General features: G+C 40.1%; 1 protein-coding gene across 1 annotated transcript in view; it reads left to right on the top strand.

The window, feature by feature from the left end:
- Positions 1–4,877: 4,877 nt before the first annotated feature.
- mtf1 (metal-regulatory transcription factor 1) overlaps positions 4,878–25,595 on the top strand; it is a 45,715-nt gene continuing 24,997 nt past the window's right edge. Inside the window, exons 1-2 of the mRNA XM_034174059.1 lie at positions 4,878–4,996; positions 5,886–6,402. Coding sequence (XP_034029950.1) covers positions 5,950–6,402 — 453 coding nt within the window. The 5' untranslated portion in view covers positions 4,878–4,996; positions 5,886–5,949. The remainder of the gene's footprint in view (positions 4,997–5,885; positions 6,403–25,595) is intronic.

Genomic DNA, 25,595 nt, shown 5'->3' with positions numbered 1-25,595 from the left:
GTGTGGCGTGGTGGTGATGTCTCACAATGAAAGCAGGAGTCCAGGTTTGTACTTTGTACCATATGTTATAGATCTTTAATAAGAGCCACTTCAGACATGAGCTTCTGCAGCAGGGGGCCTCCTACATGCACATTCATGGAATTGTGGGTTTATTGAATATATTTTACTTGGAATGCAAAACATAAATAAATTGTATAATACAACTGCAACGCTAAAAGAACTTAAAGCTTCAGTGTGTAGGATTTAGTCCCATCTAGTGGTGAGGTTGCAGATTACCATATTCAGTCACTAATCATGATTTTGTTTTGCTTCGTTTTCATTTCTTTGTCAGTGCTTATTCATGCTCCCTTATCTTATGATAAGCATTATGTCTGATCCTCCATTTCACAAAAATGAGGGTTCTCGAAATGTAGTCTCCACTAGGAACCAGCGTACAGTGTATAAGGGAGGAACCACTGATTCCTCTTTTTTTTTTTTTTTTTTTTTTTTATTCAATCTTGCATTTTTTTCTGCAAAAGACAGAGTATGCTCTTTTTGGGCTGCTGTATTGGAGCTACAATATGACAACCTCCATGAGGGGGCTTGCTTGCGAAATTGTTGTCCCCCAGGACAACTGAGACCAGACATGACAGCACATGTCTGTATGCCTCCCACTCATCGCTGACAGTTTCCAGCAAACATTTTCTGTTGAAAAGCTGTTTAACAATCATTTATTCCCACCTTTAAAACTGTTTAAAAAGTGCGTTTTTAGTCGTGATTTCAACTGAGAAGTTTTTCATCCTCTGCAATGTGCAAATTATAGCAGATAATCATTTTGGAGCCTAGCAACCCTTACCAAAAAATAATACTGATAAGTATATAAAAAGTAAACGAAGTATACTTGAAACATACTTGCATGTACTACTTTTTGGTAAGGGAAGCCACTTTCATCTATATCTACAGTAGTGTTCAGAATAATAGTGTTATGTGACTAAAAAGATTAATCCAGGTTTTGAGTATATTTCTTATTGTTACATGGGAAACAAGGTACCAGTAGATTCTCACAAATCCAACAAGACCAAGCATTCGTGATGTGCACAGGCTTAAGACTATGAAATTGGGCCATTAGTAAAAAAAAAAAAAGTAGAAAAGGGGGTGTTCACAATAATAGTAGCATCTGCTTTTGATGCTACAAACTCAAAACTTATGTTCAAACTGCTTTTTTTTTAGCAATCCTGTGAATCACTAAACTAGTATTTAGTTGTATAACCAGTTTTTCATGATTTCTTCACATCTGCGAGACATTAATTTTGTTGGTTTGGGACCATTTTGATGCATTTGATCCATTTTGATGGTTTTCCGTTTTCTTCCACGTCTTTTTTTTTTTTTTTTGGTCCATTTTAAAGCATTGGAGATCATTGTAGATGAACAGCCTATAATTTTTTGCACGTTTTGGCCTCTCCAATCAATTTTTTAATTACGCTGTTCTTCTGAACAATGTCTTGAACGTCCCATTGTCCTCAGGCTTTCAAAGAGAAAAGCATGTTCAACAAGTGCTGGCTTCATCCTTAAATAGGGGACACCTGATTCACACCTGTTTGTTCCACAAAATTGACAAACTCACTGACTGAATGCCACACTACTATTATTGTGAAAACCCCCTTTTCTACTTTTTTTTTTTTACTAATAACCCAATTTCATAGCCTTCAGAGTGTGCATATCATGAATGCTTGGTCTTGTTGGATTTGTGAGAATCTACTGAATCTACTGGTACCTTGTTTCCCATGTAACAATAAGAAATACACTCAAAACCTGGATTAATCTTTTTAGTCACATAGCACTACTATTATTCTGAACACTACTGTATATAGATATAGTGATTTGTGTAAATTTGTGTAGAAAAACTAAAACATACAATAGACAGTGGGGTTGGGGGGTTACAAACCTGCTTTAAAAAAAAAAAGTTAAAAGTTGAACTGTCATTTATCGTCATTGTGCCAATTAATGTATGATAAATATGTAATTGTGTACATGCTTTGGGTGCAGTGGATTGTAAGTAGAGATGCATTTATTTAATTGATCATTTTTGGTCATGGGATTTTATTTCAAGCACATTGTTCAAGGTATATTTAAATTGTTAAATGTATTCTGTATCACAGGCTGATTTTTGTCCTCTGCACACTGTTATGACTGTCACTGACTCTGTTGTAATTCTGCCTTTCTATAGCCAGAATGATGTATCAGGTTAAATTTTTTGAGCAACTTTAAAAGTAGGATGCCCCCCCCCCCCCCCGAGTTGTCTTTTTGTGCAAGCTGATAAAATACTACTTTCCCCCACCAGATTTGTTTTACCAGTTTTAAATATTTTTTCAATTTGTTTTGCTAGTTAAGATACAAAATTAGCAGCTGATCTGCTCTGTGTCAGCCTGATCCTGTCAGATCTCAGAAGCTAAGTAGCTACCCGCTGTGGCGACCCCAAACACAAAACGGGAGCAGCTGAATGGACAAGTTAAGACACAATTATAATCTGTAAAAAATATCACTACTGAAAATCCAAACATTGTTAAAAGTTATGTGTGAGTGTTTGATACAAGTGTGTGTGGGGGACTTCTCAATCTGTTTCAAACGTCTGTTTAAAGGTGGCCATAATTTTTGTGTTTTGGTTTTTTTTTTATTTATTTTTTACATTTTATCAACTAAAATGGTCAGTAGAAGCAGTTGGTGAGTAAGTAGCAAACCCCTACACACCCCTTTGTTAATTGGCCTCTATTAAACACCCATCAGTCTGAACTTGCCACGGAGGTCTTGGTGGCCACCAGAACTAGGCTTTGTAAACACAACATACTCTGTTTAATGATCGGATTCCCTTCGTACCCCAACTCAAATGTAGCACATTTATTTTCAAAAACAAGGTCTCGTACTCTATTCACAGCATACTTAAACTGCTTTCCTTTTCCTTTACTGCGAATTCATACCAAATCTTTTCCACAGGTTCACGTGGATGTATGGCTGTTATTTGAGTTGTAGATAGCAACTACTATGAAATGATGAGAAACCAGCACAATGAGTTTAGTTTTAGTGCATTTTTGTGCAGAAAATGGTCTGTCAACATCCTTTTGAGTCCTCGCCTGCTCCTAATCCATCATCAGTCTTGCAACTCCTAACCATCCTACAGGTAGCAGAAACTTTTACAGGATTTTACACAGGTGAAACAAAGATGTTTTTTGGAATGATGTCGCCAAAATTGAAGGAGTTTCTAATATGCTCTCTTAATTGTGTAAATTAAAATGTGTGTAGTTTTATCACATTTTTTATTTTATTCACTCACTACGTTTGAGAAAGTGCATGTCTATGTATAGTCTTGAAAATTACAGGAAAGAAAAATCTGCATTTGTCACCTAGTTACATCAACAACAAAAATAAATACCGTTTGTGGCTTGGTTTAAAAATACTACAGATATAAATACACCACCAACTAAAATGCTGAGGGAATTTGCGAATTTAGTTTTAATCTGTTACTATTAAAGGTGTTCAGGGTTTGATACAAAACAACTTTGAAATCCCATAATTCTACATGTAGTCCTGGACAAACGTATTGGCACACAATTTTTCAGTTTAAATTTTTCATTTATATAGTCCCAAATCACAAACAAACCCACAATTTTCAAGAACAAACTTCAGACAACAGAAATGAATGGAAACAACAAAAGCATTTTTCTCAGAATATTTTATATGTCCACATTTGTATTGAGAGGCAGTATGTAAGCGGGGAACTGTTCACACCCATTTGAGTATTAATTAGTTTTTCAAATACAAAACAAGACCTTGTGTTGAGTTGTCACTATTTATATGACCTTACTTAATGATTGTTTTACTGCCTTTTGTGCCACAGTATTGGGAAGAAACACACTCTGAACATAAATGTGGTTATTAAAAAAACAAATCCCAAAAACTCCACACTTCAAAGAGCAAAGTAAAAGTATTCCGGTTATTGATTAGGACAGATTTGTTTTGAGTTCTTTAGTATTTTATTACTCATCAGCTTATAGGCTGAATGGATATTGTCCTCACCAAGGGGCTGAGTGAGCAATGGTCGTTGGTGTCAACAATTGGCTTGTTGGCGCAATTGCCCTGGAATGGAGAGTCCTAGGGTTACAGTGTATCAATTCAAAACCCCATTCATGTCGAAAATGGATGACCTTCCCCTCAAATTCTGGTCCTGAGCTGCATCGGAGGATGTGTTGTGTGGTGAAGAGGGTGTCATGTAGTCTGTGAGAACACAGTTCCACCTTTGTCATTTTAGTACTTCAAACTATATTAAGATGCTTCCACAACGTAATGGTCTTTATTTTAACATGGGTAGCCAGCGATGGCACCAAGCCTATGTCCAGAAAGGGCCCACAGTGCCCCAGTTCAAAGTTCACACATGGTGTGATGCTCAGATCTGAACGTGCCAGTTGGGATCTTTGGTTCAATCTGGAACCAAACAGACTGGCATTCCAACGTGCAAACTAGTGTAAAACATTACACCACCTCACCCTCGAGAGAACTGCAAATAATTTTCCTCAGTCAACGTAGGAATGACGGTGTGGGCGTGCCTGGCTCAGTGGGCGTGGCCTCCAATTCTAAAACGAGGCATTCCGGGCTCGTATTTCGCTTGTAGTTGTGTATCTTCTTCATGCACAGCTGCAGAACTCAGAATTTGCGAGTTAACTTGGAAACCTAACCATGTTATGTTTAAAAGGTAGATACAAATACAGTTGCACACTTTGACCCCTTTAACTGTTAACTATTTAAATTAGTGCTAAAAAAAAAATCTGAAACAGAATTCACACGTCCTATAATGTTACAAAGATCGAAGCTTACTGAAATAAAAATTTAAACTTTTAGTTGCAGTATCTGATTTCCCATAATCCACCGAGAAGCTGACGTCATGTGTTTTGTCATAGGACAGGGAAGAAAGTGAAACGCAACTGGAAAAGCAGGCGCAGCAGGGGGCTGAAAGTCTCCACAAACGGTAAATACCTTATCTGTTTTTAGTTTTAGGGTGACAGGCCGTAACTTGATCAAATTAATTTAGTTCTCCCCGAGAAAGTGGCTATCGTCAGTTGCTAGCTGTTGTTTAGCTAGCTTGCTAACACAGGTTTTATCGATGTTATCTGACAAACTTAAAACCAAGAAGAGGGGGGAAATGTTTGTTTCTCGTGCTATCCTTAATAATTACATTAATATTGAGATTGTGAAAAATTGCTCATTTGTAATGTGTTATATATGGTTGTGCAGTTAGCTTTAGCTAGCCTCGGAGGCTACTTACTGACGCCTTGATGGTTTACTGTTGTGATATAAGATTAAATATAAAATGAAACTGATCACCGTCAGATGAAGCTAAAAATCACACGGTGATCTCGGTCAGTTGTGACATTTTGTTGACAGTTTAATTGCGAATCACTGCGTAGCTACGGTGTTCTTACAAAGTGTTACGACATAAGTAAACAGCTGGATTTATATTGGCGAAGACATATTTTAATTTGTTACTTTTAACGTCAGTCTGCAATATTGCCATAAAATTGTGTGTAATTAAACATGTTGATTGACGTTTAGGTTTCTCGTGACTTCTGTTAGAAAGTTCTAGATGTTGCATTTTCTCCAACACAGGCCACTGTTGCCGCTTGTGGTTTGTGTTGTTGTTGTTGAGGGTCATTTTACTGATGTGTTAGTGGTGATAAATTGTAATTTATTCAGACAAACCATCAAAATGTATTGTATTTCAAAACAATTAATGCATTTGATGCTAGCTGTCAGAAAATCAGAGTTATGGGTGACTTCAGAATGCCATTTCCAGTATGCAGATTGAGCCCTTTAATGAAGGCATGTACAAATAACTTAAATTTATTAACTTTTAACAGGTTGTAATATTAACCGTGTGAGTGTGAAAGTCTCCTTACCAAGAGGGGAGAGGCACCAGGGACCATGAGTGAGAATGGCCCTCGTACAGAGGCGCCTATGTATTTCGAGGTCGAGGTGGATCACCTGGAAGAAGAAGAGGAAGACAAGATCCACTTTGATAAAGATGATCTGATTGTTGAGCCACCGCCGTCATCGTCTGGCCGGGTTTACGACCGCACTACGGTGCTCATTGAGAGGGACCCAATTCGGCTGGATGAGGAGGGCGAGGAGGAGGGTCACTGTGGAGGTGATGAAGATGGTGTGACCTTCCTAACCGAAGGGGAGGGTGATGAAGAAGATGGCTCTTTGGCCTTTATGTCAGACCATGATGCCATGTCACAAGGTTATGTACACCACACCATTTCACCGGACCAGATCCAATTCACAATAAATCCAGGCTCCACTCCTATGCCACGTAACATTGAGGGGGCAACACTCACCCTGCACTCTGAGTGCCCAGAGACAAAGCAGAGGGAGGTGAGTTGAAATGGGTGCCTTTCTGTTTGTAGGTGTCGTTACGTTAGTAATGATTATTTTGCTGTTGTCCCAGAAATAACTTCCACAAAAGATATTATCATGTTTCCACTGTTTTATCCAATTGAAAATTCATGAACGCATTGATTCAGGTGCGGTTCAGGTGCGAGTTTTACATAACGACAATACTGCACAAAGAGGGGGAGCATTTTATTGGATAAAGTACTGCTTGTTATGTGTGGTACATTTTGTACCTGTTGCTTTTGTGCCATCTTAATTTCTCGCCAGACCAGCAGTGCAATCTTAAGAGAAATCTAGATTTAATTTGAGTTGGAGTGCACTTTTCTTCACTGTGAATATGAGGAACCAAAGCACAACACGCTCTTACTGAGCAAACTGATGTTGGAGGAGTCACGAAGGCGTGGGAGATGAACACAATACTGAGTTACTATAACAAGCTTAAGCAGACCAGCCACTGTTATTTTCATAGACATTTGCTTAACAAAGTTTCTCCTTCTATAAGCTCTAAATGAGTGGGTGTAACCTTTTTGTCAGTCAGTTCAGTGTTTGTCAGTATGATTAAAGGGACTTTTAATTGGCCTTGTTAGTTTAGGCTACTACATATGTATGACAAGTTTACCGCCGCGGTTGAACGCATTATGAAGTGTTTGCATGATTTTGATTAATACTGTTTTTTTATGGCTGGTTTGTAATGTCCTGTTTGAGCTCTAAATAATGCGCATCTAATCATGCTCTGAAATGCTGTGTTGTAAACAAGATGTGAAGGTTTTGGTTTTTTCCCCCATCCATGAAAGGTTCGGGATCTGAATCGAGAATCTATTCCAATTTTTTCAATCTAGATATTGTCAGTTCCTCTTATCAATGCTGGCATTTTTTTCCTGACTGTTCCACGTTGCATGCTCATGTCAATTTCAGATGTACTCATAGTGTCATGAAATGCTCCACCTGGAATTTGCTGTATTGATGTTGACAATCTTTGTATGTCTTCATTTCTCCACTCAAAGAATTTATCAGGAATTGATTAGGGAGTCTGAAAAGAAGCAGACCAGTAGGCTGAATTGATAATTGTACCTACTAATTAAAATTGTGTCAATTTCCACCCCATGAAGGATGTTTAATGTCATAATAAGAAGTTGCACTTGGGGAGTGCCTGCCTTCACTGGGGTAACTCTTGTCAGCTGAATCACAATTCTGGCTTTTGTCCTGTGATGTCTTTTTGATGCCATAGGACAAGATTATTAAATCAAGATCATATAAGGAAGGAATGCTTAAAAGCAGTTAATGAAATGTTAGGTAGCCAGTCAAGAAGACCAACTGGTTCATCCCTTCCAGGGTTCTCACCAGGATTCTTTCACAGCATGGGGGGCACTTAGCGGGGCATAGCCGCATAATGAATGTTGCAGGCGCAAGTATTGTAGGATGGTCCGGGAGAATCCCCCCCCCCAAAAAAAGAAAACATTTGAAATTTACAACCTTTTGAAACACTATTTACTGCATTTTGAGGGCCACTTTGTGTTGTTAAGGGGCCCCAGTGCTCAACTGCACTGGCGAGAACCCTGCCTTCCACAACTTTTAAGATTCACACACACTGCTGTAAACATTTTACCTGACATATTTACAGTATGTCATCATTTTCTTCAGCTGCATTATGTGGGGAAATAGTCCGAATGGACTCTCATTGACACGCTGGTTCATTTTCAACATGGTGTTTAATACAATACTTTCTTGGTTTAAAATGATTATAATGGTGTTGGGTTTTATTTATGTGGACTTGTTGTGTAAATTTGTTGTACATTTATTTATTTTTGTATATTTAAGGCAGAAGTCTCAAACTCATTCCAGAAAGGGCCGAGAGGGTGCACGCTTTCTTTGCAACCACCCACTCCACCAGGTGATTTCACTGATTAACATCACTTTGAGCAGATGGAATCAGTTAATCAGTGAAATCACCTGGTAGATTGGGTGGTTGCAAAGAAAGTGTGCACCCCCTCGGCCCTTTCTGGAATGAGTTTGAGACTTCTGATTTAAGGTGTTAATATATTGTTCGATTTGACATTCAAATTTGTATTAGCAATAAAAAAAGCCGTTATTTAATGTAGTCAACCATCATCTAATTTTTAAAAAGTAGTGGTTTAATCACAGGCACTCTTTTAAAAATATCTTGTTAGCAGCAGTTTTGCAGTTAATAAATAAATGATTAAAATGTCAAACGGTATCTAACCCCATCTCACACTCACATTACTGCGCTCATCCCAACAGAGGCCCTCTTATGTGAGCCAAACATGTTAAAAACATGGGGTCAAACATAATACCCTGTAATTGGGGGAAAATATGGGGCAAAATGAATACTGTAAATGGATAGAATGAATGGCAGAAGATGACACCAAAGCCATGTATAAGTACTACAAATGCAAGATTTGCACATCCTGTGCAGGAGTGATCTCGTCAACTGGGAAATAAAGGAACACATTGAAAATACTGCTTCCTTCTCTGGCTGTTGAGTTCATTCATTGAGAGTGGCGTAAACGTAGCAAAAAATAACCAGTCAAACAGATAAGCTGAAAAGATTTGAATTCATAGTTAGCTCACTTCTATAGACGCCAACTTATTAGATCCACTGAGATAAACCTATGTTGGAGCAGCCCTGTAATAATTTTTTTTCCTTTCTGCAGATTGTGCTAAATCTGTTTGACAAAGGATTTGGTATTTTAAGGTTAATTTGTTGCTGTTGAACTCTTCTGGGTGTGCTGAGAGTTGCATCTAAAATGCAGGCAATCCTTGTCCTAATTCTGGTGGCAAATTGCAGTGCAGTTTCACCATATGAGGCTAAGATTTATTTTAAAATCTTAGCCAGAGAGAAGAAATGGTTTGAGAGAGGTGTCAAGGAAGCATTCTTTGTAAAACAGTTGAAACCCAGCCTTAACCGGGGTGCGGGTCTCAGACACGCTTTGTCCCCTGTTTACAATGGGGTACTCAGGTCAAAGCAGTTTCAGTCTTTTGTTCATGGTAATGAATCATTCACGTCATCAGGAGAGTCGTCAAGGGAGCCATCAGGGGAGGCTTCCATCCCATCATTAGGAGAGTGCTAACTAGAGCACAATAGGTGCTAATTAGAGCTATTGTTTAGTCACTAGCCTATAGCAGTCGGCCTCTCGGTAGGAGGGGTCTGGTTAGGTTAAAAACTCCAGCTTTTGTTGGCTTCTGGTTTATTCTTCTCTACAAGAGTCAAGACAGAAGTCAGACTACCAGAGCAAGAATTTTAGCTGAGGAAGCTTCTGTGATTTGAAGCGAAACGTCCTCACGTCAAGCAACCCAGTCCAGTCGAAGATTCAAGCTTCTCTACTATGGAAACCACCTGGACAACTGAGAGCCTACACAGAAATCATCTTATTACCCTAATTTTACCTGATAAGAGGCTATGATGTCATCTCATTTCACATTCAAACAAGTGTGTTGGGGCAACTGTTTGTTGTGATTTGGCGCTATATAAAAAAAAATTGATTGATTGATTGATTTGTTTGACATCATGGCCTCATATTAAGAATCAAAATATTAGATATTTTGATTCTTTAATAATGTGGTTCTTTAATAAAAGACTTTATTATATGGCTGCATGCGCTCTGATTGGCTGATTACCGGTCAGATATTTTCCCATATTCGGGCCAGTTTCCATGACAATCGGTCTGTAACGCGGATTTTCATTACAAACCAGGAAGCTAAAAATATGATTAGAAAAATTAAGTCGGACATGAACGTACTCCATAAATATCTAAACAGCATCTCAAAAAAACACACAGATTGAAAGCTTACCAGCTAACAACCGGACCATCTGTTAGCAAGTTCTTCATGGAGTTGAAGCGAACAGGTCGGATGACAAGCCGTCAGCAGCTTTCATATTCGGGCGATACTGTAAGTTTGTGTTTAAATACATAATAGCCATATAATAAACAAACTATTAACCTCACTCACTTGGTCTGTACAGGGATATCAGACCTCTGTTTTTTTTGCACAGACCGAGCGAAGCATGCAAAAAAACTGACAACACATTGGTCTGATATTTCCCCGGATAGACCCCACAGTCAGTTCATGGTCCTTTAGTATAAATTTATGATCTAGACGGAGCACCCTCAGTGGGCGCCTGGTGGCTGGGCTTGCCACGGAGACTGGTCGGGCACAACCTTTAAAGTCAACATGGACTTGCCATCTCCACCCTGTGAGCTCACCACCCACTTGGGGGAACTGCAGGGGGCCAGTGCGCTGTACCATGGGTGGCAGTGAAAGTCGAGGGCCTTGACGGACCAAGCCCAGGCAGCAGAGGCTAGCTTTGGGGGTATGGAATGTCACCTCACTTTGGGGGCTATGGAGCCGCAGCTTATGCAGGAGGGGGATTGCTATCAGTTAGATCTGGTGGGCTTCTCCTCCGTGCGCAGCCTCGGCTCCAGAACCACTCTCCTTGATAGGGGTTGGACCTTATTCTTCTCTGGAGTTGGCCAGGGTGTGAGGTGCCGGGCATGTGTCGGGATGCTCACAAGCACCCAGCTGAGCACCGCTATGCTGGAGTTTACCCCGTACATGAGAGGGTCACCTCCCTACACCAAACAGCAGTTCGGAGTAGTATTCGGCCTTCTTGGAGTCCCTGAATGGAGTCTAGTATGGGGCTCCAGTGGGGAATTCCATTGTTGTGGTGGGGGGCTTCAACGCGCACGTGGGCAGTGACTGAGACACCTGGAGAGGTGTGATTTGGAGGAATGGCCTCCTTGATCTAAACCACAGTGGGTGTTGTTGGACTTTTGTGCTAGTCATGGACTGTTCATAACGAACACCATGTTTGAACATAAGGATGCTCATAAGTGTACTTGGTACCAGATCCCCTTAGGCCGAAGGTCAGTGATCGATTTTGTGATCATATCATCTGCTCTAATGCCACATGTTCTGGATACTCGGGTGAAGAGAGGGGCAAAGCTGTCAAATGATCACCAGTATGATAGTAAGTTGGATCGGAGAGTGGAGGAGGACTTAGGACAGACCTAGTAAGCCCAAACTGATAGTGCAGATGAACTGGGACCATCTGGAGGAGCCCACTGTCCAGCAAAATTAGAAATATCAAAATTAGAAATTTTGCACTTTTCTATGACCCTTCTAAATATGTACCAGTCATTCTGAACATATTGAGTACCTTGGAAAATCTGTAGCTGCTGCGGTTTAGAAAATACAGCTGTATTTGAAGTAACACTTGGGATTACAGAGGGTGTTTGTCCCAGATAGAGATTTTTGGCACATATCCCAAGTTGTTCATTGGGGTCATATTAGTCTAGAACAGTCAAGTTATCCTCTCATAAATGATGTGCATACATGTCTAAGCTAGGTCCTAGACTATAAGGTGACACCTGGATGTCTTTGGCACTAGAGGATCTTGGGTGCCAATGGAATGACTGTGTCAAATGAACGGTCACTTAGGTAGTCTCGGCTGAGGAGTATCACTTGTATTGTGATATAATACAACCCCTGGCAAAAAATTATGGAATTACCGGCCTCGGAGGATGTTCATTCAGTTGTTTAATTTTGTAGAAAAAAGCAGATCACAGACATGACACAAAACTAAAGTCATTTCAAATGGCAACTTTCTGGCTTTAAGAAACACTATAAGAAATCAGGAAAAAAAAATTGTGGCAGTCACTAACGGTTACTTTTTTAGACCAAGCAGAGGGAAAAAAATATGGACTCACTCAATTCTGAGGAATAATTATGGAATCACCCTGTAAATTTTCATCCCCAAAACTAACACCTGCATCAAATCAGATCTGCATGGTCGCGGGCCTGGTTTTATAACCAACACTATTCAGAGACGGATTATGAAGACCTGCTGTCAGCAATATCCAAACTTAAGTGTCCCAAAGCTGTGAAATGCTTCTCTACTCACTGGAAAAAGGAACCATCTACTTGCAAAACAGACAAATATCTTAACAGCAAATTTATTAACACTAATACACAAATCTGAAACACTATTAAAAACACTACAAATGCTATATGTATTCATTTTCATGTATTCCTCATGTGTATTGTATGTAAAACTGACATGTTATAATAAAGAGTGTTTGAGCCGCGAGGTGTTTTAATGTGAAATATGAAACTGTCTTAGGTGCAGGAGGTTTTTTCAAGATCTGGCAAAACCAAAGTCATTTTTGTGAGTTTTAGGTAAAAGTTCATCATTTATAACCCCAGGCTAATAAATTTGAGATTTGTCATAACCCTAGTGGGGATGGACCAGACCTCTGCTGGAATTGTCACCATCTAGGACTCAAGGCGGTTTCAAAGTATGGTGGATGCAACAATGTGTTGCACCAGCATATGCTGATGTGTTGTGACTATCCACTTAATTCAGGGCCAGACTGTAAATGTTCTAAAATAGGTTAGTTTGTGTAGTGGTACTTTATTTTTGGTACTTAGGTATATTTTAATGCACCGCTCAAATGTATTAGTCTAGCAATACAATATTTATGCAATGTGATATTACTACTTTACCTTAAGGAACCATGTGAGTGAAAGCTTAATCCATGTTTGTGGGCACTCCTCTGTCCGTTGTGGTACAAGTGATTATGACCACATGGTATCAGAATACAGGATCAGGATCACTGTGCACATTTGTATCGTGGCATCACGTCATCATGTAGTATCAGATCAGCTGAACATATTTGAATTAACTTGAAGACTTCAAAATGGATTCACATTTATATTTAAAATGGGATGTTTCTGAAGAGATTAATGTTTCACCCCTCAATTAACTTAGAATTATTCTGATTTACAGCATACTTTTATAGGTTATCTGTAGAATTTAACTGGAAAAAATGTATGTGTTCTCATCGAGTGGTGATAAATTTATTTAGAAAATATTTATGCTATGAAAATGCACATCAGTCTGCAGAAAATTCATATATCCCAGTTTTCCATCAGCGCTTAAATGCAGCATAGTATATTTGTGGGCCTGGAGGCTGTGAAGAATCTCAGAACTCCACGTGCGAATGTGACCTGATCCATAGGTATCAGGTTGTCCTTTCACACACATTTAACAGTCTGTAAATAAAAATGCAAAATAACAAGTATTTTTAGATGCATTAGGAAGCTTTGTGAAAGTAAAAATGATCAGATCTGTGTTTAAAAAAAAAAAAAAAAATCTGTTTTGCAAATATTTTTTTAAGGCTGTGAGGTGTGCATTGAAATTGTTTTGAGTTCAAAGAGCTTGGTATTGGAACACACATTTGGAAGTCACCAATGCAGCCCACAAATCCTTATTAGTGGTGGGCACCAATACGTAATACTGTATACCGGTGTCGCTGACCAAACGTCCCCCTAAAAATCCACCCCCCTCCCCCCGATGACGCGATTCACGGATTAACATCTCGTTTCTGCTTCAAACTGCACTCGTCATCATCTCCGAGTATCTCAGTAACAGATATCTGAAGCTTTTGTACAAAAATCATTTCCACATAAATTCAGCATTATTTCATCATAAAAGAGGGCAGAGCGCCAAGGCAAGACGAGCTGCTAGCTGATGCGTTCACTGTGCGTCGGCCATTTCAAAGCGTCATAGAATTTTGTCGAGTTTCTGCTTAAACTGCCTCGTTTCTGCTTAAAACTGACTTCAGAATGATCTAAGAGGCTTTACCTTTATCATCCGTTGGTTAATAATCCCATTAATCCATTTGATCACTTTGGGTGAAGATACTTTGGAGAATTTTGAAACAAAAAAAATGCAACGACTTTGGGTCGGCATCAAGTTGCTTCTGGAGGACCGTGTGGCACCTCAGGATAAGATGACAGGGAGTCATCCAAGCTGTGTACAGTAAGGATGGGTCTCTGTTGACCTCAACTGAGGAAGTAATTGGGCGCTGTAGGGAGCACTTTGAGGAACTCCTACACGAAATTGGAGTACCCTCTGTTGTAGAGGCAGAGCTGGAAGCTGATGGGGGATCATCATCAGTTTCCCTGGTGGAAGTCACTGAATTAATCAAACAACTCTGCAGTGGCAAAGCGGTGGGGGTTGATGAAATCCATCCAGAAGTGCTGAAGGCTCTGGGTGTCGAGAAACTGTGTTGGATGAAACGTCTCTTCAACATTACATGGAGGTCTGGGACAGTGCCAAAGGAGTGAAAAACTGGGGTGGTGGTCCCCATATTTAAAAAGGTTGAAGAGGAAAAATGCAGGTTCCGTCCTGGCCATGGAACAACTGAACAGCTCTTCACTCTCACAAGGATCCTGGAGGGGGCCTGGGAGTATGCCCATCCAGTCTACATGTGTTTTGTGGACTTGGAAAAGGCATATGATCAGGTACCATGGGAGATACTCTGGGAGGTGCTGCGAGACTGTGTGGAGTCCCTTTATTCAAAGAGTACCGACATGATGAGCTGAAAAAAAAGGTAACTTCTGGTGCCATTTTGGGGACAAAATAGCATTCGCTTTTAATCTAGCTTCATGTAAATCCAGCTATTTTATTTATTTAATTGCTGAAAATACCAGGTTATTGTGCATTTGGAGGCACAAATAGACACAAGTGGTTCAAGATGTACAGATTCCCTTCAGATCTGAACAGAAGAAAAATTTGGGAAAATGAAGTCATCTGGGTGGGAAGTTTTGAGAGGTAAATGTAGTGTTCAGTCCCATGTACAGTAAAACTCACCTAAACCGTCATCGTATAAACCAGATATTCGCAGTTACTAGACAAAAAAGTCCCAAAGTTTTTGTATTGTCCATGTAATAAACACCGTCTATAATGGATTTTGTGTAACGGATTTTTTGCTCACATCGGATAAAATGTCCCATCCTATCCCAATGTACTTCCATTAAAAATCTCTCGCATATTGGACCGGAGTCATTTCCGTGATTAAACGTCCGACCGTTTATTTTTCCAAACCATGCTCAGACTCAGTCCTGCAGCCTGACGTGCACCTGTTAAATCAGACACAGCAAAAGGCTGTGATTTGACACTTTTTTGCTTTCACTCTTTCTGCTTTCGTCATCTTTCCTATTTTAATAGTTTTTACAGTGCGCATGCTGATTGCAAATGGATAAAAAAAAATCAGAAAAAATGCACGTAAATCGGGTTTTAAATCAATTAAATAAATCATCCTAAATTGTAAATTTGATAGCTTAACTATTTTTATATTGATTTTGAAAGCACCTGTACCTGGATGTGTTGCTGTATGTGGTTAACTAATAAAAAAAAATGTTGAAAACATAAAAGGTTCATTCAGTAGTTCAGCACGATTGGCCCAGAAATGCCGCCCTGTTTTCAGTTGATGTTACTCTCTCAATAAAGGACTATGGAGTAGGGGGGTTCCTTTCTCAGGGCCATCCAATCTCTGTACTCACAAAGCCAGTGCTGTGTTTGAGTTGTTGGCAGTAAGTCGGACTCCTTTCCAGTGCAGGTTGTCCTCCGCCAGGGCTGCTCCTTGTCACCAATCCTGTTTGTGATATTCATGGAGAGTCTTCAATTTGGTGGGCTCATGGTCTCATCACTGCTTTTTGCAGATGATGTGGTCCTGTTGGCTTCATTGGGCTGTGACCTCCAGCACTCACTGGATCAGTTTGCAGTCAAGTGTGAAGCGGCTGGGATGAGGCCATGGTTGCCAACAGGATTGTCTACTCTGGGTAGGGAATGAGGTCTTGACTCAAGTGAAGGAGTTTATATGGCCACACTGGCCTAGGAATGCCTCTGGATTCCCCAGTCAGAGCTGGCTAATGTGGCACGGGAAAGGGAAGTTTGCGGTCCCCTACTAGAGCTGTTGCCACCCGCGACCCGATCCCGGATAAGCGGTTGAAGATGTATGTATGTAAAAATGCAGTGACGGCCCCGTACTGTTGCACACCTTAGGGCATTTGTCTGAAGAATAGGACAAAAACACCTGAAACACTTAATCAGTTGGAATCTTCGAAGACAAAATGTCTTCAGTGATGTGAGAAGAAATAGCAACATCAACAGTGATAAAAGTGTGTTGTGTAGTTTTTTACTTTTTCCATGCTGTCATTTTACTTTTTTCTGATTTAGACTTGTACAAGTAATGTGTACAAGTAATACTTTTAAAAAAGTTGAATTATCCAAAACCAAAAAAATAAAACCACACAACTAAAATGAGTCAAATGGGCTCTGACTGCTTTAAAAACAAAGAAAAAAAAGAATTCACTTAAATAAACAAAGTGGACATAATGGCTTATTTATAAGTGTTTGTCCTCTCTAACTCCACTTAAACCTAAAACATTTACACACCAAAGTTGTGAAGTGTAGTTTTGAAACCATGTCTATTTGGACATTCTCTTCAAAAATGTTTCTTTCTTCCTTCCTTCTCCTCCCTCTTTCCCTCACCCAGCTGGAATCATGCAGTTCTTTGATGACAACCATTATTAATTTGTGTTTGTTTGTTTGTTTGTTTTGTTTTTACATTACCCAGTTCAATGTCTCTGTGCGGACACACGCTCATGTGGTGAAGCTGCTGAGCACCACCCACAGTGACAAAGTGAGCAAATCAGACCAGAAATAACAGAAAAACATGTCTCAGCATTTTCCCCTCTGTTTAGATGCTGTGCCAAATTTCATAGCTGTAGTGAAACCCCTGTTTTTTATTCTGGCATCATGTAGCTGAAGTGGTGGTTATATTCTTATGTAAGCATGAGACCATGAGGGTAAATTTCATAAAGTAGGCCTACTTCTTGTAAATTTCTAAGGACATAAAAAATAAGCTACAGGAATAAATCTGTGAAAGGATCTTTATCTTGTCAAACGGACAGCTCTCTGCATTGTTGTCCTGACTTTGTTGCTGTTCTCCCGTATTTTTCTAAGAAGACACATTGTCGTAGCCTCAGGACTGTTGTGTGAGGATGGAATGTGCCACACTGCAGCAGACATCACTGCTGTGATACAGAATGAGTTGGATTGTGCTGCATCACCGTCCTTTGTGCTCAGTTTCTCTTTCTGCAGATGGCTGGCTGAGTCATTAAACTCTGTCCTAAAAGGTCATTCTGACTTGCCAACTTCATCATGTTTCACGGCTTATTACTAGCATGTACTGACTCTCACAAATAACTTTTCACTGACTCTGAAATAAAAATGGAATGATTGAGATTAAACTATCGTTTTAGCTTTATTGATTACACCTACATTCACCAGTCTTGTTGTCAGGCCAGTGAGTTCCGTGTGTGTGTGTGTGTGTGTGTGTGTGTGTGTGTGTGTGTTTATGTATAAAATAAATGTTTTGATCTGATTTGGACCTACCACAATGGAGTGACTGAGGGTCAGCCAAGGACAGTGACTTGAAAAGACAAGATCACAGTTAGTGGTGACCCAGCACTTATGTAAATGTAGGGCATATTTAGAACAGCTATTTTGAAGAAATGCTTTAGAGGTACAATTATAGCTTAGCCTACTAGCTATTAATTATCTAATAAGCTGCCTCACCCTCATTCACCATATGTATGTGTGTGTGTATGTGTGTATGTATGTATATATATATATATGTGTGTATGTATGTATATATATATATATGTGTGTATGTATGTATATATATATATATGTGTGTATGTATGTATATATATATATATGTGTGTATGTGTGTATATATACGAGGTCTATTAGAAAAGTATCCGACCTTATTATTTTTTTCAAAAACCATATGGATTTGAATCACGTGTGATTACATCAGACATGCTTGAACCCTCGTGGGCATGCGAGAGGTTTTTCATGCCTGTCGGTTACGTCATTCGCCTGTGGGCAGTCTTTGAGTGAGGAGTCGCCCACCCTCTCGTCGATTTTTTTCATTGTTTAGGAATGGCTCAGAGACTGCTGCTTTGTTTGAGAAAAATTTTTTCAAAACTGTAAGGCACAACTGAGTGGACACCATTCGATAAATTCAGCTGGTTTTCGGTAAAAATTTTAACGGCTGATGAGAGACTTTGGTCTGGTAGTGTCGCTTTAAGGACGGCCCACGGCGCCTGACGGCGATCTGCGCTTCGAGGCGGCAGCGTCTCACCGTTTCAAGTTGAAAACTTCCACATTTCAGGCTCTGTTGACCCAGTAAGTCGTCAGAGAACTTTCAGAAGAAGTCGGCATGAGGAGTTTATTCGGACATTCCATTGTTAACGGACATTTTGTAATGAAAGAACGTGTGGGCAGAGTCGCATGTCGGGCCGGACCCGACCGCGGGGGGTCGCGACAGGAAAAACACCTCTGTTGGAAACCTTAACGGACAAGTTGGAACATGCCCAAGCTGTTAAACAATTTCTCAGTTACTCACTTGTTGAAAGCCATCAAAAGCCGCCTGAATTTTACAAATGGTTTTCAACACGGAGGTGTTTTTCCTGTCACGGCGCACACAGATTCGCCGAGTCGTCACGGAAACGACTCGGCGAATTTGCGCACACATCTTTCATTAAAAAACGTCCTTAAACAGTGGAATGTCCGCATAAAGTCCTCATGCCGGCCTCTTCTGAATCTTCTCTGTTCTCTCACGACGTCCTGGGTGAATTAAGCCTTAAATTAGGATGTTTTCAGCTCGAAACAGGCCGTCGACGGTGCCTGGAAGAGCTGCGCGACGTCCTGCTCCGTGGGAAGTCCTTACACCGACAGAAACACCCCATAATCTCTCATCAGCCGTTAAACTTTTCACCGAAAACAGCTTAATTTCTCGAATAGTGTCCACTCGGATATTCCTCACAGGTCCAGAAAAAATTTTGATAAAGCAACGCGCTCCGTCTCGAGCAGCGTGTGAAACAAAGGAATTCAGCCGAGAGGGCGGGACCACATCTCACTCAAGGCCTGCCCACAGGGAAAGGACGTCACTGACACGCGTGAAAAAACTCACGCATGCGCACGAGGGTTCAAGCATGATTGGTGTAATCGCACGTCATTCAAATCCATATAGTTAAAAAAAATAAAAGGGTCGGTTTATTATCTAATAGACCTCGTATGTGTGTGTATATATATATGTATATGTGTGTGTGTATATGTGTGTGTGTGTGTGTATATATATATATATATATATATATATATATATATGTATATATATATATATGTGTGTGTGTGTGTATATATGTACTCAACAAAAATATAAACGCAACACTTTTGGTTTTGCTCCTATTTTGTATGAGATGAACTCAAAGATCTAAAACGTTTTCCACATACACAATATCACCATTTCTCTCAAATATTGTTCACAAACCAGTCTAAATCTGTGATAGTGAGCACTTCTCCTTTGCTGAGATAATCCATCCCACCTCACAGGTGTGCCATATCAAGATGCTGATTAGACACCATGATTAGTGCACAGGTGTGCCTTAGACTGCCCACAATAAAAGGCCACTCTGAAAGGTGCAGTTTTATCACACAGCACAATGCCACAGATGTCGCAACATTTGAGGGAGTGTGCAATTGGCATGCTGACAGCAGGAATGTCAACCAGAGCTGTTGCTCATGTATTGAATGTTCATGTCTCTACCATAAGCCGTCTCCAAAGTCGTTTCAGAGAATTTGGCAGTACATCCAACCAGCCTCACAACCGCAGACCACGTGTAACCACACCAGCCCAGGACCTCCACATCCAGCATGTTCACCTCCAAGATCGTCTGAGACCAGCCACTCGGACAGCTGCTGAAACAATTGGTTTGCATAACCAAAGAATTTCTGCACAAACTGTCAGAAACCGTCTCAGGGAAGCTCATCTGCATGCTCGTCGTCCTCATCGGGGTCTCGACCTGACTCCAGTTCGTCGTCGTAACCAACTTGAGTGGGCAAATGCTCACATTCGCTGGCGTTTGGCACGTTGGAGAGATGTTCTCTTCACGGATGATGCGAAGGAGATGTGTTGCACTGCATGAGGCAAATGGTGGTCACACCAGATACTGACTGGTATCCCCCCCAATAAAACAAAACTGCACCTTTCAGAGTGGCCTTTTATTGTGGACAGTCTAAAGCACACCTGTGCACTAATCATGGTGTCTAATCAGCATCTTGGTATGGCACACCTGTGAGGTGGGATGGATTATCTCAGCAAAGGAGAAGTGCTCACTATCACAGATTTCGACTGGTTTGTGAACAATATTTGAGGGAAATGGTGATATTGTGTATGTGGAAAAAGTTTTAGATCTTTGAGTGCATCTCATACAAAATGGGAGCAAAACCAAAAGTGTTGCGTTTATATTTTTGTTGAGTATATATATACGAGGGCTGTCAATAAAGTAACGGTCCTTTTTATTTTTTTCAAAAACTATATGGATTTCATTCATATGTTTTTACGTCAGACACGCTTGAACCCTCGTGCGCATGCGTGAGTTTTTCCACGCCTGTCGGTGACGTCATTCGCCTGTGAGCACTCCTTGTGGGAGGAGTCGTCCAGCCCCTCGTCGGAATTCCTTTGTCTGAGAAGTTGCTGAGAGAATGGCGCGTTGTTTGATCAAAATTTTTTCTAAACCTGTGAGACACATCGAAGTGGACACGGTTCGAAAAATTAACCTGGTTTTCAGTGAAAATTTTAACGGCTGATGAGAGATTTTGAGGTGATTCTGTCGCTTTAAGGACTTCCCACGGTGCGAGACGTCGCTCAGCGCTCTCAGCCGCCGTCGTCAGCCTGTTCAAGCTGAAAACCTCCACATTTCAGGCTCTATTGATCCAGGACGTTTCCCATCTGAACTGGTTATCTAAGTAAATGCCTAGATACCTGTAAAAGCTGACCTGATTGATTTCTTCATCTTGGATTACCAGAGGGGTATGATCACCAATAGAACGAGGGTCAGTTATCATCTCCTTAGTTTTCTTTACATTTATAGTAAGAAAGTTAGCATCACACCAGTGGACAAAAGACTGCACCTCCTCAAAGTACAGTGATGGATCTGAGTCTTTATGAAGCAGACTGAGGATGGCAGTATCATCAGAAAACTTAAAAACATGATTTCCATGAAAGTGGCTAATGCAATCATTAGTATAGAGAGTAAAAAGGACAGGCGAACTGACACAACCCTGAGGTATGCCAGTACTGATGTTTTTAGAATCAGAGATAGTGTTATTAACTCTGACATTTTGAATTCTATCTGTTAAAAAAGAATAAAACCATTTTATAATTACAGGGTTTACTGACAGGTGAATTAATTTTTGAATCAGTAAATGAGGCTGTAACGTATTAAAAGCGGAACTAAAATCAATAAATAAAAGACGTGCGTAAGCGTTTGGGTCTTCAAGGTGTTTTAGTGACAGGTGGGTGATGCCATTAATGGCATCATCTGTACCCCGCCCTCTCCTATACGCAAACTGCAAGGGATCTAGATCTGAATTTATCTCTGACTTTAAAATAGACACCATATATTTTTCCAAACATTTCATAACAACAGAAGTTAAAGCTACCGGTCTGAAATCATTGTTAATCGTTGGGCAGGGTTTTTTGGGTACTGGAACAATAATTGACTTTTTCCAGAGTAAAGGAACTGTGCGCTGATCTACAGACTGCTGGAAAACCGGGCACCAGGCTGGTGTGAGCTCCTCTGCAAAAGACTTTAAAAGAAAAGCTGAGATGCCATCTGGGCCAGCAGACTTATTTTTCTGAACCCTACTAAAAAGTAACTTAATTTTGCCTGGATCAACTACTAACCTGGGGCGCAAATCAATAGGTGAAATGGAATTTAAAATGTTAGCACGATCCAAAGAAAAATCCTGAGTCTCAAATCTCAAATAAAAGTAATTGAGCTCATTTGCTTTTTCCTGATCATCATCTGTTACAAAGCTTTTCCTTTTTATTACCATATTAGCTGCCACTTTCATTGAATCCCAAAGTTTTTTAGAGTCCACTGAGGCAAAATTCTGCTCACTATTGTCCTTGTGCCTCTTCCTTGCATGCCTTAGCATCTGGTTCAGTTCTTTTTGCACAGTTTTTAACCCCATCCGGTCTTGAGTCTTAAAAGCCATTTTTTTTACGGTTAATACAGTCTTTAACTTCCTTGGTTATGTAAGGCTTGTTGTTTGGATACATAATAATATCCTTTCTGGTAACTACACAATCAGTACAAAACTGTATGTAGTCTGTTATAGTATCCGTGGCCTCATCAATGTCCAGAGTATGAAAAATGTCCCAATCTGTGCAGAGGAAAGATCCCTTTAAAGCCTCTATGTTATCACTTGACCAAACAGGCACTGTCCTGATCTGTGGCTTGCTGCTCTTCAACACAGTCTTATAAGTTGGGATCAGATGTATTATGTTATGATCTGAATTAGACAGAGGAGGCTTTGCTCTGGCCCTGTAGGTATTCTTAATATTGCCATAACATTTGTCTAAAATCTTATCCTGAGTGGCACAATCAACATATTGATCAAATCCAGGGAGGGACAGTTCTAATTTACAACTATTAAAATCACCAAGTATAAAAACAGGAGCACCAGGCGTACGTTGCAATTGAAGGTGAACAAAGTCTGCAATTTGAGCGGCAGCTCGGGCTGCATTTCCATTTGGGGGAACATACAGCAAAAATTAAAATATTACCAAACTCCCTCTGAAGATAAAAGGGTCTCACGGAAAGGCACAGAAGTTCCACATCTCTGTTACACACCGTCTCCCTGACGGTGTAATTCCTGCACCAGTCTTCATTGACGAACACACAGTTCTAGTTTAGCTAGACATTATTCTAGACAGCCTAGATTTAATGATTGTACTCTTTATTTTCCTATAGTATGCTAACAGAGTTACTTTAGATAGATACCAGTACACTCACAGCTTCTGCTTCTACAGCTTAGCCTACTAACTATATTTTATTTTACTACTAGTCTACATACTAATTACCTATACTGCAATCCTCTCCTGTAAGTCTTATCCTTCTTATGTCTTATTTATTATATTATATATACCTTTTTCTTGAGCTGCTTGGGTGGGTAGGGAGAGTTCCCATGGGCTAAAAAAGCTTTTTAACCTACCATCCCTGGTTCTCAAAACCAGGCACCTAAGTGGCTCTACTCTACTCTTTTCTACTCTCCTATTTTACTCGTCCTTTTTAGATGTTTAGATATACCTTTGTATACTGGCATAGTTCCACCTTAGAATTGGAATATAATATATAAGATATACCTTATTACTGAATTTTCATGTATGGTTGCGATTAAACACTAACACGAAGTCCTACAGTGGCTTGCAAAAGTATTCAGCCCCTTGGGGGCCGATCTTAAATATGATCAATCTATCTTTGTTAGTTGGCTATGTACCACAGGCTTTTAAGGTGGCAGTAATTAAACCATTACTTAAAAAGCCATCACTTGACCCAGCTATCTTAGCTAATTATAGGCCAATCTCCAACCTTCCTTTTCTCTCAAAAATTCTTGAAAGGGTAGTTGTAAAACAGCTAACTGATCATCTGCAGAGGAATGGTCTATTTGAAGAGTTTCAGTCAGGTTTTAGAATTCATCATAGTACAGAAACGGCATTAGTGAAGGTTACAAATGATCTTCTTATGGCCTCGGACAGTGGACTCATCTCTGTGCTTGTTCTGTTAGACCTCAGTGCTGCTTTTGATACTGTTGACCATAAAATTTTATTACAGAGATTAGAGCATGCCATAGGTATTAAAGGCACTGCGCTGCGGTGGTTTGAATCATATTTGTCTAATAGATTACAATTTGTTCATGTAAATGGGCAATCTTCTTCACAGACTAAAGTTAATTATGGAGTTCCACAAGGTTCTGTGCTAGGACCAATTTTATTTACTTTATACATGCTTCCCTTAGGCAGTATTATTAGACGGTATTGCTTAAATTTTCATTGTTACGCAGATGATACCCAGCTTTATCTATCCATGAAGCCAGAGGACACACACCAATTAGCTAAACTGCAGGATTGTCTTACAGACATAAAGACATGGATGACCTCTAATTTCCTGCTTTTAAACTCAGATAAAACTGAAGTTATTGTACTTGGCCCCACAAATCTTAGAAACATGGTGTCTAACCAGATCCTTACTCTGGATGGCATTACCCTGACCTCTAGTAATACTGTGAGAAATCTTGGAGTCATTTTTGATCAGGATATGTCATTCAAAGCGCATATTAAACAAATATGTAGGACTGCTTTTTTGCATTTACGCAATATCTCTAAAATCAGAAAGGTCTTGTCTCAGAGTGATGCTGAAAAACTAATTCATGCATTTATTTCCTCTAGGCTGGACTATTGTAATTCATTATTATCAGGTTGTCCTAAAAGTTCCCTAAAAAGCCTTCAGTTAATTCAAAATGCTGCAGCTAGAGTACTGACGGGGACTAGAAGGAGAGAGCATATCTCACCCATATTGGCCTCTCTTCATTGGCTTCCTGTTAATTCTAGAATAGAATTTAAAATTCTTCTTCTTACTTATAAGGTTTTGAATAATCAGGTCCCGTCTTATCTTAGGGACCTCGTAGTACCATATCACCCCAATAGAGCGCTTCGCTCTCAGACTGCAGGCTTACTTGTAGTTCCTAGGGTTTGTAAGAGTAGAATGGGAGGCAGAGCCTTCAGCTTTCAGGCTCCTCTCCTGTGGAACCAGCTCCCAATTCAGATCAGGGAGACAGACACCCTCTCTACTTTTAAGATTAGGCTTAAAACTTTCCTTTTTGCTAAAGCTTATAGTTAGGGCTGGATCAGGTGACCCTGAACCATCCCTTAGTTATGCTGCTATAGACGTAGACTGCTGGGGGGTTCCCATGATGCACTGTTTCTTTCTCTTTTTGCTCTGTATGCACCACTCTGCATTTAATCATTAGTGATTGATCTCTGCTCCCCTCCACAGCATGTCTTTTTCTTGGTTCTCTCCCTCAGCCCCAACCAGTCCCAGCAGAAGACTGCCCCTCCCTGAGCCTGGTTCTGCTGGAGGTTTCTTCCTGTTAAAAGGGAGTTTTTCCTTCCCACTGTAGCCAAGTGCTTGCTCACAGGGGGTCGTTTTGACCGTTGGGGTTTTACATAATTATTGTATGGCCTTGCCTTACAATATAAAGCGCCTTGGGGCAACTGTTTGTTGTGATTTGGCGCTATATAAAAAAATTGATTGATTGATTGATTGGTATTTCACGCATTTTAATTTATGGCATTTCAGATACAAAAAGTAAATCAGGCTTCTCAGTATAGAAAATTCAAAAATTATCTTCCTTAGACTCACACTGAAAGTAAATCTCTACAACATATAAATAT

Source organism: Thalassophryne amazonica, chromosome 7 (genome assembly GCF_902500255.1).
Source record: "Thalassophryne amazonica chromosome 7, fThaAma1.1, whole genome shotgun sequence".
NCBI classification, from domain to species: Eukaryota; Metazoa; Chordata; class Actinopteri; order Batrachoidiformes; family Batrachoididae; genus Thalassophryne; species Thalassophryne amazonica.
Note: the sequence above shows the minus strand (reverse complement) of the source record. Positions and strands in the feature narration are given on the sequence as shown.